Here is a 15,316-nt window from a genome sequence, read left to right as displayed (position 1 = left end):
AGATTCAAGACAAAAATACTAATTTCTTAAAAATTGCCAATGAAATGATACAAAAACACGAAATTTAGGTCGACACTCTGTTTAAAGTTTTCACTTCACTATTCTCTACTTAGAACACGGCATCGCAGAATTCTTCATTTTATATAAACACTGTGATATTACGAAGAATAACTCTATTGAATTTTGCAAACTTCAGTGAAAAATATTCCATCTTTTCTGACACAGCTGTCTGGAAAGTCTGGAATGTAGAAAAATCTGCAGAAAATCGGCAAAATATCTATAGAAATTCGTCAGAGTATGCACCAGGATTCATCAGAAAATCTGCAAAAATTTCTGACGAATTTTGTCCCAAGCCCAAATAAAATTCGTAGGAATATCTACAGATTTCTCGGCAGATTTTCGGCAGAGGTGTAGATATTTTCTGCAGAAATCTTAAAGATATCTGACGAAATTATTTGACGGATAGACTTTCTCTCAATTGGGAATATGGGGCAAAATGTCATCCGGTTTATCGATAGATTTGGGCATCAAAGCCTTTGTAAATTCCACAAAAAGCACTCAATTATTATAAAGAATTATGATAAAATATGAAGAACTACAGCGAATTTGAGCGAATTAGCTTCATAATTAAACGTGAAAATTGTCAACAAAATTTTTCGCCCGATTGAAAAAGAGACGATTGAGTGAGAGTTTACTGTAGTAAGGTGGGGTAACTGGATCGTTTTCCGAAGAGTGCTACTTAAACGCTTGTTTTTGTACTGATGAAATTCTTTTTTACTTCTTCTAAAAATATAGAATTATTCACTGTTTCATTCAGAAACATAATATAAAAAAAAATTATCAAAAATATTAAAGAAAATTTATAAAATAATGATAATACTGAAATAAGTCAGCATGCACTAACTGGGTCGCCTTTTCGCTAATTCACTTTTAATTAAACCTTTGGATTTAAAATACTTTTTTCACAAGGAAAAAACAATAAATGTTTTCAATCAACCAGCTGTCATTAGCGAAAATATTACTACTGGAAAATTTTTAGTGAAGAACCCAGCTGGTACAAGATTAAACTAGTCGATTACACTCACTTATTTAATGGATAAAAATATTATTTTTGCTTTTTCTCAAACTTGAACAGTTATATTATGTTACTGTAGTGACTATATTACGGAAATAAATATAAAAATATTATTTTAAGTGGATTAGTCATAAACGATCCAGATAGCGAAGCGCCTGGATTAGCACACTTGACTGTAGGCAGTGTTTATAAATTCTCAGTAAAAGTATCGTTCCTTACAAAAGAAGAATCCGTTCATCTTCCTTGAGATACAATGTCGGCCATAAGTTTCCTGATAAATCTACGTACGAGTTGCCTGTTGTCTGTAATCCATTGATATTATTTACGTAATAAAAAACAATTAACTCATTTTCTTCCATATAAAAAATTAATTGTTTTCCCAAAATGGATTATTTTCATCGGCCAAAAGTTTCTTGACACATTTCGAATGGTAACTCAAAGTGGTAAAACACGTACAGCTAACTTCTTTTGATCCTATTGTATTTTGAAGTTATATCATTTGGGAGATAAATAGTGGGTCAATATACGCATATAAAAGCCATTATAAATAATTAAAAAAAATTTTGTTAATTTATAAATTAGTTTAAATTGGAAAGTTGAAAGAACTTAAAAGAAACGACAGGATATATACTCACAAAAAAATTTTGACACATTTTATGGTAATTGTTTACTTTAAACAATGAAAAAGAAACATATTAGAGATTAGTAGACAGTCAAACAGGTTCATCTACCGTCATGTACGTGCTTCTTTAGTTATTCCTTTTGCTTTCGGTAGCTCAGTCAGTAGGGGGAGTTGGGGCTATTTTGAGCCGTGTGGCTATATTAATATACGATTTTTTCGCATATTTCTGAAGGAAGAATAAGTAAGATTTTTATGAAAATTTTTGGTTTAGTATTGGATATTAAGGTCAAATGATTAAGAATATTTTGAAAAACTACTAAAATAGCTTGCTATTCCGGAATTTGAGACCTTCGGGAACTGGGCATATCTTTAGTCTGAAACAGTATAATTTAAATCAGTTCATTTGTCTGTCTTCTGAATTACATCACTGAGAAAAAAAGAGGGTGCGATTAACATTTTTTCCTCATAACATTAACACTTTTTAGGTGTAAAAATATATCAACATTTTTTAATGTTAATTTTACACCTTTTTAAGGGTAAAAGGGGTAAAATTAACATGAAAAAAGGATAACTTTAACCCCTAATACACCTAAAAAGGGTATTATTTACACCGATTTCGGATCAATACTGCAGGGTAAAATTAACATTTCCGGAATGTTATTTTAACTTTTTCGGATTTCTCTCAGTGATTACGTTAAAGCTCAGTTTCTTTTAGAAATATGAGAAAAAATCTCATATCAAAGTAGCTTCACAGCTCAAAGTAGCTCCATATCCCCCTATTGTTTATTTTTTAGCACTGGACCTCATTAGACGGATTGTCCAAATATATAACCAAGGTGTCCAAATTTACAACCAAGGTGTCCAAAATTTGAGTCAAATTCACCTCAACATATCAATTCATTTATAAACGTATTAAGACTACTTTTAGTAAAAACAAAGACGATAAACAGTTTATCAAGTTTCTAAACAACAAGAGGCTAACAAAAAAATCAATTAGTATTGAAAATATCGCACTTCAAACTTAGAAACATTGATGCTTATAAGCTCCCTGTCCAAAATTATGAGCCCTTACCCTATACAAATTAGAGAATTAAAAAAAAAATCCCTTAAAAATTGATTTCAAAGTGATTGGTTCGATAAGGTATTTGATGTAAAATAAATTATTTAGTGTTTGAATTAACGGGAAAATATTGGGTTCCTCATTTCGTGCTGCCTGCATATTTTTAATTAAACCAACTCACAGATAGCATCAAATTTTATTCAAAATTGCATGGAAGTAATGCAAGTGCAGTCGGAATAAAAATTAGGAAAGGATCAATATTCTTTGTAAAGGGATTTATACCTAAACCAATTCAAATGAGTCGATACTTTCTTCAATCGGTTGAGAAAGGCTGTCTAGTGCTTCTTACCTTTTTGTAATGGTCTTTTTTTGTGCAAAGGGGGTCCTTCAAGACCGAAAGTCACTATCTAAAACCGTTTGGCTTCCTGTTCTTGACGATCAAATAACGTGACGTAATTTTTAGGTTTTCGTTTAGTTTGGTACATTTCTTCATGAAGAAAAAAATGTAAAGTAATGCGTATACATCTTATACATTGTTAAATTTGTGAGAGTCACACTGGATTTCTTTTCGTATTAATATCAGTTGTCAGGGTAGAGGATAAAAATATACAATGTTGTTCCTAATTCTCCAAGAAATCTTCCTATATCCATATAAGTAGGATTATCTTATAATCTCAGCAAAAAGTACTAAAGACGGTATAAATTCTTAAATTTGTTTTACATGTTGGAGAGGAAAATCTTTGTATATAAACTTTAATATCTATAAAATGGCGCATTTTGCATAAGATATATTTTTTCTAAATCATAAAAATAAACTTTCTTTCTGCACTTAAATAAATAAATAATTCTCGTGATATATAGAATGAAGAGATGAAGTAAATAAATGGGATGTTGTGTATGCTACCTTTGACTTTTGACCTTTTGGCAACAATCTCAATTTTCTCTCCGTACTCTGCCTATATCCTATCTGGATGTTTAGTTAATGTTTTAAAGAATATTTGACAATTTTCAGGTTGTGCTTGAAAAAGTGAAAATTCCTCATGAAAATTGAATTAAGCTTTGTGCTTTGCTTATTTAAGAAAAAAAGCTCTTATATCTTCAAAAAGATTATTGGAACATGATGAAAAATGTATGGAATTCTATCGCCTGAAGCTTTTTGACTAATTTATTATTTTATTTTATGAAATTCAAAGTAATTTATCATCGTTTATTGTTACATTTTTTCCATGTGAGACTATGATACGATTTATCAAAATTTAAGTTCTTTTTTTTTGGGGGAAAGGATGGGGAGTAGAAATTTAATTGTTTGCTAAGGGTTGGGCAATTGATCTGATTTTTGCTGATGGGTAAAGTACTTTTATTCCTTTCACATTGGGAATGTAGATATAAAAATGGGCATTTGGACACATCTCTGAAACATTCCTCGAGGGTTTGGTCGATTAAGGTTGGGTATCTCGCACTTGTCCCTCGAAGAAATGTGATCCTGTTGGGATTTGAGGATGGGTATTGGTGGGCGGATGTGAAATAAGAAATGAATTGCTGATGTCACCCTGTATGAGGTCGAATTGCGTTCTTTCTTCGGGTTTTGTTTTGGTTCTTTGGCGCGCATTTTTTTTTGCCGCAAAGTCACTGGGAAGACTCTTTTACGTCATAGTCAACATTTTCCCGTGGAAAATCGATACGAAAACTATATAGGGTTTTGAAGGGAAAGAGAGAGAGAAAGAGAGTGAAGGGATTTCAGATGGGAGAGAAATTCTCGGTGATTTTGATGATATTCTCACTGGAACACACCCCCAAATTGACTCTTGTGCTCCCCACAATTTTCCTGAAGGGCAAAAACCTCCTCTGAGAGAGAGGAAAATGCATATATGAATCCTCAGGGGGATATTGTGGTGGGAAATTTCAAGGGGTGATTCATAAGCAATACTGAATGACTGCAGTCTCGGTTCCATTAAAAAAATATACAGGGAGTTCCGCTTTCAAAGAAATTCTCGGAACCGAAAAAAGCCCGCGAATTCACTTGAGTGACACAGAAAAATTGCATACCTACAGGAGAGGTCTTTGGTCTATTTTCAACGCCAATGGTTCATAAGAAATGTAGGCTATTCATATCACATTCTTTCAATCCGTTTTCACTTAAGCTTGACTTCCTTGTATGGGTTCCTCAACTTCCCTGTAGGTTCCCAGAAAAAAAAAATATATACTAGGTCCTCAACCTGAAATCCGCCACTCACAGTTGAATGGCGCTAGTGACACATGTAGGGAAAATTGCGCTACCTTCGGACGATTTATGCTTTGCACAAATAATTTTTTTCAATGTGGTCAACATTAAAACGCTGAATTCGGATATCCTACCGCCCCTGCTGTATTCTCTAGACTTGGACCTTTCCGATAATCGCTTTTTACGGTCATTTGCGCATGACTTGGTTAAGCAACATTTTGCCAATTTCAAAGAAGTGAAAATTTGGGTCTATGAATGGTTTCCATGGTTCCCCGTGAGCTCCCCGAGTTCCTCGAGAGGTCTACGAGTTTCTCGTGAGATCCCCGACCCGAGTTCCTCGCGAGGTCCCAGATTTTCTCATGAGATCCCCGAGTTCCTCGTGAGGTTCCATATTTTCTCATGATGTTCCCGAGTTCCTCGTGAGGTCCCCGAATTCCTCGTAAAGTCCCAAATTTCCTCGTGAGCTTCCAGATTTCCTCGTAAGGTTCCATATTTCCAGGTCCCAGATTTTCTCATGAGATCCCCGAGTTCCTCGTGAGGTCCCAGATTTTCCCGTGAGGTCCCCGAGTTCCTCGTGAGGTCGTCGAGTTCCTCGTGAGGTCCCCGAATTCCTCGTGAAGTTCCAAATTTCCTCGTGAGCTTCCATATTTTCTCGTGAGGTCCCAGATTTTTTCATGAGATCCCCGTGTTCCTCGTGAGGTCCCCGAATTCTTCGTGAGGTCCCTGAATTCCTCGTGAAGTCCCAGATTTTCTCATGAGGTTCTCGAGTTTATCGTGAGGCCCCGAGTTTCTCGTGAGGTCCCTGAGTTTCTCGTGAGGTCCCCGAGTTTCTCGTGAGGTCCCCGAGTTCCTCGTGAGGTCTTAGATTTTCTTATGAGGTACCCGAGTTCCTCGTGAGGATCCCGAGTTCTTCGTGAGGTTCCCGAGTTCCTCGTGAGATACAAGATTTCCTCGAGAGGTCCCAGATTTTCTCATGAGGTCCCAGAGTTCCTCGTGAATTCCCCGTGGGTCCCCTAATCGCTTTGACTCGAGTTCTCCGAAATGACTTACCCCTTGGGATATTTCGTAATTGAAATTATCAACAAAAGAGAAATTTTCTGATGGCTTTGTATATTGTTGGGAGCTTTAGAAATTTTAAAGGAGAATTCTCCAAATGAAGCATCGTATTCTCATGGATATTAATGCTGCAAAATACATTCGGAGATAGAGCCATAAATACAGCAATAAAACATTGAGCGGAGTCATGTTAGATTGAAATGAATGTCGCAATAAAGTTCAGAACATTTCTAATTTTTTTTTTGTGTTGAGCACAAAATCTCATAATAGCAATTTATCTCTGAAGAACCTATTTAACAATTATTGAAAGAAATAATTTTCAAGGAAAACACTTCTTATTTAATTTTATTCCATGCGGAAAAAAATGCGCAGTTTTAAATGAAAATAAGGCGCAATTTCTAAATTACTTTTTGGAAGATATAGAAGTTTCTCTGAAAATTTCCAGACAGATGGTATCGGGAAACCTGAAAAAAAGCCTTATCGATAGGGAAGAAAGTTTAAGTCCGGAAGACTCTGGATGGCAATTTTTCATTCATCGCAATTTAAGAAAATGAATTAGTCGGTATGTGCTTAAATGAGCGCAAATTGAAATGCGTTGCTCAATTGCTCTTAATTACGTGGAAAATTAAGTGAAATAGAACTGAGAGAAACAAGTGTTCGAGACAAGTCTATTTTTCAATACCATCAATATCAAATTATGTGTCTCTCAAGTGAATTTCCTCCTTGCAAACATATTACCTCTTAAGGTGTGTATGCCATTTAATAAAATTACATTAAGGAAGCGTAAAAGGCTTTTCTCTACCGCGAATAGCACAAAATAGAAAATGTGTGGGTTCAACAAAATTTCATTCTATCCCATCATGGATTTTCCTCCTGGGAAATGGTAGAAAGAAGTTGAAATAAATTGATTTGACGTTCACGACAAAAAATTCCTATGTACCATTTATCTTATTTATATTAAAGAAAGATCAAAAAATTACGTTTACAAATTGATGATTCAGTAGATAAAAGGCATTTTTTATTGCAGAATCTAGCAAAAAGAGTGTACATGATATTCTGAAGAGTTATTGATTTTTTTAAGTAATCTCTTTTGCCTAACTCCACCCCAAAGTCCCTGTAGGCACTATTAAATTTATGTGTACACTTTTCAGAAGAGAATGAGATATAGTATCAATTTATTGAGCTTGATAGATAGACAGAGTGCTTCCATTTTGAAGCTAAACTATATTGAATTACGTTTTAGTATCTCAGAAATCAATTTAAACAGCAAATACTGAATGTGGTATTGTGTGTACCTGAATGTGATGGAATGAAAGATGTGTGAATTATGGAGTGCCTGCGCCACTAATTAGAGCCCTGTACAGTACCTGAATATGATGGAAATGAATGTTGAGTGAATCTGTTTGCCTGTCTTTGTGAATGCCTGGATGATTGGCTTTACCTGTTAAGATTAAGAATGATTAAAGATGCGGTCGAAGTGACCAAAAAACTGCACTGCCAGCTTCCGTAACACTTCAACTTTATTTTTCACAAATGACTAATTAAAAATTCAACAATACTTAAACGAAAACTAGAGAAAATTAGAGATGATGAAATTCTTCCTTGCTGCTGCGTGACTTGCTTGCGATCGATAGTGTGTGTGTGTGTGGTCGCTGCCGGTGACGTGACGGAGTGAAGTCAGCTTCACTTGCCCTCAATAACTGACAGCGAGCTTTTCGCCGCGCACTCGCTTGTGATGGCGTCAATTGACATTGGCGCCTTAACATCCTGACCGGGTGAAATTGCTGGCAATTTCATGGAATTCTCTGAAGACGTCTTAGGCAAAGGGCAGATCTTGGGCAGCGCACGCTGAGTGATTCCATGGGGTGTCTGCAGACTTACCACTCTGATTAATCCGTCTTCTCCTGGGTGAATGTTGGTTACACGGCCCATTGTCCACTTGAGAGGAGGCAGCTGATCGTTCCTGATGAGAACCAAATCGTTGATCTGTACCGGAGGGGTGATGTTCTTCCACTTGTTGCGGGTCTGCAATGTATGCAGATATTCTTTGTGCCACCTCTTCCAAAAATGTTCGACGATTTGCTGGCAATGTTGCCATTTTCCAAGTCGATCAGCTGGGATGTCATTGACACTTGGCTCCGGAATTGCTGTCAATGGGGCGCCGATCAAAAAATGACCCGGTGTGAGCACGCCGAAGTCCTTGGGGTCATCTGAGAGAGCTGTCAGAGGCCTTGAGTTGATGATTGCCTCGATTTGAGCTATTACAGTGACCATTTGCTCCTGAGTGAGTTTTGTGTCTCCAGCCACTCTACGGAAGTGTGTCTTGAAGAGTTTCACACAGGATTCCCATGATCCTCCAAATGACGGGCTAGCGGGGGGTATGAAATGGAATCTGATACCCTGATCCGATGCGGCATTGATGACAGAATTCTGGTGTTGTTCTGAAAAGAACAGTTTTTTGAGGTCTTCCAATTCACGGCTGGCTCCAACAAAATTTGTGGCGTTGTCGCAATAAATGTGTTGTGGCATCCCACGTCTTGCCGTGAATCGCTTCAAAGACCCGATGAACGCATCTGTCGTGAGTGACTCAACCATTTCCAGATGTACAGCCCTGGTTGTGAGGCAAATGTAGACACAAACGTACACCTTGGGGGAGGCACCCTTTCGTGTGAGTGGCTTGAGGTAGAATGGGCCGCAAAAGTCAATCCCTGTGTGAGTGAAGACCCTGAATTGACAAACTCTGTTCTCTGGACAATTGCTCATCAACTGTTCTACGCCCCTGGGATTCACTCTGAAGCATTTGACACATTCCCTGACGATCCTCTTCGCCACTGTCATTCCATGGATGGGCCAAAACTGCATTCTCATCGTGCTGAGGAGAAGGTGAGGACCTCCGTGGAGTGTTTTTTGATGAAATTCCCGTGCCACCAAATCCGTGAAATGATGAGTGGATGGTAGCAAGAGTGGGTGTTTGTGATCGTATGTTGTGCTGGCACGCTCGATCCTGCCTCCTACACGAAGAAGACCTCTATCGTCCAGGAAGGGATGGAGATTGCGGATTTTGGAACTCTTCGAGACCTCCTTGTGGCGAGTCAAATGGTGAATGTCCTCAGAAAATGACTGAATCTGAACTGCCTTGGTGATAGATCCTTGGGCTGTTGCCAGCTCTTCTGAGGTGAGAGGACCACGGTTGATCTTGCACGGCCTCTTGCATTTGTTCAGGATGAATTGGGTGAATCTTGTGAGAATCGCCACAGCTCTCATGAGCCTCGTCAAAGAGGAGTATCTAGGAATGATATTCCAAAAGGGGTTAGCAATATTCATGAGTGCACATACCTTGACTTGCTCAGTGTCGTCCTCTGGGATGTCTTCTGGATTGATTTGCTGATTGAATTGGGGGTTGATGTCGTCACAAATCCATTGAGGGCCATTCCACCAGAAATTGTTGGTAAGCAGCTCTTCTGTCTTAACGCCACGGGATGCGAGATCAGCTGGATTGTCCTCTGACCTCACGTGACTCCAAGCAGAGGCTGGGAGGATGCCTTGAATCTCTGCGACACGATTTCGGACAAATGTCTTCCATCTGTTGAGGTCCCCGTAAATCCAGTGGAGAACAATTGTTGAGTCCGTGAAAGCCCGAATGTCATCGACCTCCATGGTAAGGGATGATTGAACTTTCTTGAGTAGCCTGATCAGGAGTACGGCTCCGCACAGCTCAAGTCGTGGTATTGTCACTGTTGTGAGTGGAGAGACACGTGTTTTGGCTGCAATGAGGTAACAACTGATGTCTCCCTGGTGATTGATTGTTCTGGCGTAGATGCAAGCTGAGTATGCCCTTTGAGATGCATCAGAAAAAGCGTACAATTGAAGATGCTTGACGTCCTCAAATTCAGTGAACTTCCTTGGAATGGAGATGAGTGACAGATGTTGAACATCCTTCTCATAGGCAATCCACTGGGCTCGCAAATCGTCAGGCAGTTCCGTGTCCCAATCCAGATTTTCCTTCCACAATTTTTGCATGAGTATTTTTGCGGTGATGGTCACTGGTGAAATCAATCCGAGAGGATCGAAAATGCGAGACATGTTTGAGAGCACTGCACGTTTTGTGATAGCACCATCTTTGAAGGCGGTTGAGAATGTGAAAATGTCTGTTGACGGATGCCACTGAAGCCCAAGAGTCTTGATACCACCTTCAGAATTGAAATCCATGACTGATTGGGTCTCTCTGTCTTCTGGTGGAATGTGCTCCAAGACCTGCTGTCTGTTTGAAGTCCATTTCTTCAGTGGAAAACCTCCTCCTTTGAAAAGTGCAGTTAGCTGTTCCTGGAGATTGATAGCTTCCTCGATTGTTTGTGTGCCAGTAAGTAGATCGTCGACGTAAAAGTCCTTGAGTGCAATCTCCTTGGCTTGAGGGAATCTGTCACCATCATCTAATACCAACTGCTGCATACATCGTGTGGAGAGGTATGGGGCACTGGCTGTGCCGTAAGTGACTGTAGTCAGTAGAAAAGTCTGTAGTGGTTTTTCCGGACTATCTCGCCACAAAATTCGCTGGAGATTTTGATCGTCTTCGTGCATCTTGACCTGCCTGAACATCTTCTGTATGTCTGCCTTGAGCACATGGTTGTACTGGCGGTACCGGATCAAAATGTTGAACAAGTCCTCCTGAATGCGAGGGCCCACTTTGAGCACGGAATTGAGTGATAGTGATGAAGATGTCTTGCTGCTGGCGTCAAAGACGACACGAACGGGAGTTGATGAAGAAGACATTCTGACCACTGCATGATGTGGCAGATAGTACTCTGACCGGGATGACGTGTAGTCATCTGGGAGTACCCTCATGTGACCCAACTCCTGGTATTGGTTCATGAAACTGATGTAATGAGTTTGTAGTTCTGAATTGGCCTGCAGCTTCCTCTCCAGCTGTTTGAATCGCTGCTGAGCTACGAACTTTGAGTCTCCCAACTCTGACACATTGCTGCGAGTAGGAAGACGGACAATGTATCGCCCTTCCGAGTCCCTTTTGGTGGTGTCGGAGAAGTACTTCTCACACTCGAGTTCCTCAGAGGACATTGATGTGGACTCCTGCTGACAATTCTCTTCAATCTCCCAGAATCTTGTGAGGGACTTGTCCAGTGTGACTGAGGAGATGTTGAGAAAAGTGCTGACCCGAGAGCCTTCTGTTTGATTCCACGCGCCTTGAACGACCCATCCAAATGCTGTTTCAAGTAAGGCTGGTGAATTGTCCTGCAAATGCCCTGAGCGCCTCGCTCTTGCGTCGAAATCCGCACCAAGGAGCAGATCAATTCTGCCAGGATACATGAACTCGGGATCGGCCAATGTAATGTGCTCGGGAATTTGCCAGTCAAGCTCTACAAAGTCCACGGGCATCTCATCTACAATCTTGTTGATAACCATGAAGTTGGCGGCCATCTGGAACTGCTGATCTGTCGATGAGATGTTGATGTCTGTGGTGCTTTTGATGCATGTTGAAACACCGTTGATGCTTGAGACTGTATGATTTCTCTCACTTGTCTTCGGGAGTTTGAGTTGATCTACAAATCGTGCTGAGGCAAAATTGACTTGGCTGCATGCGTCCAAGAGTGCCCGACCTTTGTAGAGTTTCCCGTTAGCCCCCTTGGCGAGGACCTGGACAGTTGGGAGAAGTGTGCTCTTGGCAACCCTGGTGAGGAACGTTCGCTGGATTCCGCTGGATGAGGAGCCAGGGATGTACGTGTCCACTGTGTCCAAGGATGCTGAGTTTCCGGACGCTGCTGATGTCGCCGGTTTGTCCACTGATGTGGGTTTGGTCGCCGATGATACTTTCTGTTTGAAGGCATCATGGACCAATGAGTTGTGCTGCTGACGGCAAACCTTGCATGAACCGCGAGCACAATTGGTGTGATTGGAACTTAGACAGTTGATACACATCCTGAGCCTGCGTAGCGTGTCCAGCTTCTGTGCTGGCGATTGTGCCAGGAACCTGTCGCATTTCCAAGCTGGATGAGATCCCTCTGAACAAATTCCGCATGTTTCTGTGGTTGTATTGATGAATGTTGACTGTTTTTGTGGTTTGTTTGAAGAGACTTTGGAACCAACAGGTTTCTTCTGAGCTGGCTGAGATGTTGAGCTTTGATCGTTTTTCTTTGAGTACGCTTCCAATGAATCACAACGCCTTGACAAGAAGTCGCTGAATTCTTTCCATGTTGGTAGGATTCCTTCTGTGGGCTCACGTGACCATAACTCCCTTGTGTCGGGATCCAACGTCTGTGAGGCGAAGTGCACCAACCATGCATCCTTTGTGGTTGCACCCATGTTTTCTGCTCCTTGAATTGCGCCTTCGTAAACGCTGTGAATCTTTCGAAGTTTAGCTACATCTGCCGTTTTAAGCTCTGACTGTGAGAAGAAGCTGTTGAAATATTCCTTGATGATGCTCTTTGGTTTGTCAAACCTCCTGAGAAGCAAGTCCCATGCTCGTTCATAATTGCTCTCAGTGACTGTGAGGTTCTGGATGACTGAATATGCCTCACCGTTGAGCGATTTTATGAGGTACTGAAACTTTTGAATGGCCTTGAGCTTCTTGTTCTCGTGAATGGTTGTGCGGAAGAACTGGTAAAAACCAGGCCAGTCTGAGTACTCTCCACTGAATGACTTCAGATCGAGATGGGGAAGGTTCACGTCGCTCTGACTGTCTGGGCTGAACGTGACTTTCGCCGACAGAGATTTCAGTTGCTCCTCATGAGAACTCATCAGTTTGGCAAGTGACTTGTTGTGCTGGCTGATCATCTTGTCGATCATGGATATCATTTCGCTGTCAGCATTGGACCCGACTGTTGCGGCCTTGCTCCTACGAATCATCTCCCTGATCTTGATGTCCAGCTGATCGCAAGCCTCGATGAAAGAAAGAGTCATCATCTCCTCTTGTTTGATTTGGTCTGGGTCATTCAGTTCGTGAATGATACACTCCTGGATGTCAATGTACTTCAGTCTGTATTCCTCCAAATAATCCAAACGAGCTCTGAGATTGTTGACAACATTCGGTTGAGACAATTGTTCCTCTGAGAAACCATCCAAATGAGACTTCAGCTTGGTTAGCTGAGCTTGGATAATTCCACGCCTCTTGACGAACGACATTTTGTTGGCGGGCTGATTAACTGAGCTGAGTCTGGGTTAAACAGTCTCTGACCGGGATGACGTTCCTATGTACCAATTGGCGGAAAAATCGTTCTCAAATGTGCCGAATGTCGCTGAATGATTTTGAGGTTATGTGAAGACTTGACACAACCACGTGCTGGCACTGTTGTTGCACGTGGCCCGGAAGTGGCTCTGAAGACACAGATTTTTGGCACAAAGGGCTGCTTGAAGGATCAGAATGGTTCCTTCTCCTTCTCCACAGGCGCTGATTTTCCCTTGAAGGACCGGAATGGTCCCTTCTCGGTCTCCACAGGCGCTAGTAACTTTTCCCTCGAAGGACCAGAATGGTATTGTGTGTACCTGAATGTGATGGAATGAAAGATGTGTGAATTATGGAGTGCCTGCGCCACTAATTAGAGCCCTGTACAGTACCTGAATATGATGGAAATGAATGTTGAGTGAATCTGTTTGCCTGTCTTTGTGAATGCCTGGATGATTGGCTTTACCTGTTAAGATTAAGAATGATTAAAGATGCGGTCGAAGTGACCAGAATGGTATTGTGTGTACCTGAATGTGATGGAATGAAAGATGTGTGAATTATGGAGTGCCTGCGCCACTAATTAGAGCCCTGTACAGTACCTGAATATGATGGAAATGAATGTTGAGTGAATCTGTTTGCCTGTCTTTGTGAATGCCTGGATGATTGGCTTTACCTGTTAAGATTAAGAATGATTAAAGATGCGGTCGAAGTGACCAAAAAACTGCACTGCCAGCTTCCGTAACACTTCAACTTTATTTTTCACAAATGACTAATTAAAAATTCAACAATACTTAAACGAAAACTAGAGAAAATTAGAGATGATGAAATTCTTCCTTGCTGCTGCGTGACTTGCTTGCGATCGATAGTGTGTGTGTGTGTGGTCGCTGCCGGTGACGTGACGGAGTGAAGTCAGCTTCACTTGCCCTCAATAACTGACAGCGAGCTTTTCGCCGCGCACTCGCTTGTGATGGCGTCAATTGACATTGGCGCCTTAACAGAATGCAAAACTAGTACTCGGAAGCAAGAAGAATTTTCAGATTTTCTTGAATTCAATAAAGATCGTTATGAGACATTTTATGCACGCTATAAAATTCAAGTGTAATTTCTGTAGTGAAAAATTTTATCATTAATTTTCTTTTTTCCTGTACGACAAGGTAGAATAACCTAATTCTCGAAGAGAATTTTTCCTGAATCGGAAATCTTTGCTTCTGGCTCCGGCACACCTTTTAGATCAGGCAAATTTCATAAAGTAAAAATTCGCATCCCTTTCTTTCTTAAAAGCTTTACATATCTCTATCCTACTCTTTCACACTCTTCTTCTTCTTTTAAACATCACACCAAATTAAATTTATGTCAGTCCAATTTTAAATCCGAAAGAGTGGGATAGACTTATGCAAATCTTTCGAGAAAGTAAGGGACACGAATTTTGATTTCATGAAATTTTCCTGATCCAAAAGGTGTGCTGTAGGGGAATTCTGTAACAGTATGACAATGTCATATGACAAATTTAAATGTTTCTGTGTGTAAATTAGGAAGAACTGATCGTAAATCCGATTGATATCAGTTACTAAAAGCTTCATAGACTTTCTTGGAATGATCATTCGATGCTCACTGGGCTTTAATGTTGTCCTGCTGCTGAATTTACTACAAAAAATTGTCATATGACATTGTCATACTGTTACAGAATTCCCCTACTGGAGTCATTATTGATAAATTTTAGTAAAAAGAGATGGCAAAACATCCCAGTTTTGCGCAATGCTCGAACTCACGAGATAGAGCTCTCCGTGAATTATTTTTTAGTATGGTCTTTTGGTGCTTACTGGTCAGATAAATATGAAATGTAAATACGAAAAAGATAAGTCATATACGGATATTTAACTGATTTCAAGACCTTTCCAAAAAATCCAAATTTAACCAAATCGGTTGAAAAATACTCCCTTCAAAGTGGTTAAACATTTTCTTTCAAAAATTCAAGATGGCGATTTTTCTTAGGTCAATATGTATGCTTGGGATCTCAGTGACGCAATAGGCAAGACCGTTCGGTCTTGGACGGACGAGATCTCTGACTTGACTCGCAAAGTTCTGAGTTCGAGTTCTGCCCGGTGCCA

The 15,316-nt window shown here is 40.3% G+C and overlaps 2 protein-coding genes across 6 annotated transcripts in view; both read right to left on the bottom strand.

Annotated features, from left to right (window-relative positions):
• Window positions 1–15,316, bottom strand: part of LOC129803650 (uncharacterized protein ZK1073.1) — a 70,911-nt gene that overhangs the window by 39,084 nt on the left and 16,511 nt on the right. The window lies entirely within an intron of this gene.
• Window positions 4,091–13,958, bottom strand: LOC129803646 (uncharacterized). 2 transcript variants are annotated; one of them, XM_055850358.1, is made up of 3 exons: window positions 13,736–13,958; window positions 13,601–13,674; window positions 4,091–13,528 (listed from the first exon to the last, which is right to left on the bottom strand). In XM_055850358.1, exon 3 carries the CDS (start codon window positions 13,166–13,168, stop codon window positions 7,718–7,720), a length of 5,451 nt encoding a protein of 1,816 aa, XP_055706333.1. In that variant the 5' UTR covers window positions 13,169–13,528; window positions 13,601–13,674; window positions 13,736–13,958; the 3' UTR covers window positions 4,091–7,717. The 2 variants fall into 2 exon arrangements, with proteins under 2 accessions (XP_055706333.1, XP_055706334.1); XM_055850359.1 differs by having other exon boundaries at window positions 4,091–13,674; window positions 13,736–13,807; window positions 13,882–13,958.

Source organism: Phlebotomus papatasi, chromosome 2 (genome assembly GCF_024763615.1).
Source record: "Phlebotomus papatasi isolate M1 chromosome 2, Ppap_2.1, whole genome shotgun sequence".
NCBI classification, from domain to species: domain Eukaryota; kingdom Metazoa; phylum Arthropoda; class Insecta; order Diptera; family Psychodidae; genus Phlebotomus; species Phlebotomus papatasi.
The sequence above is the reverse complement of the archived record's forward strand: the minus strand, read 5'-3'. Positions and strand labels throughout refer to the sequence as shown.

Coding starts and splice junctions, on each gene's coding strand:
- LOC129803646 (XM_055850358.1), bottom strand. CDS start 13,168: ATGTCGTTCGTCAAGAGGCGTGGAATTATCCAAGCTCAGCTAACCAAG.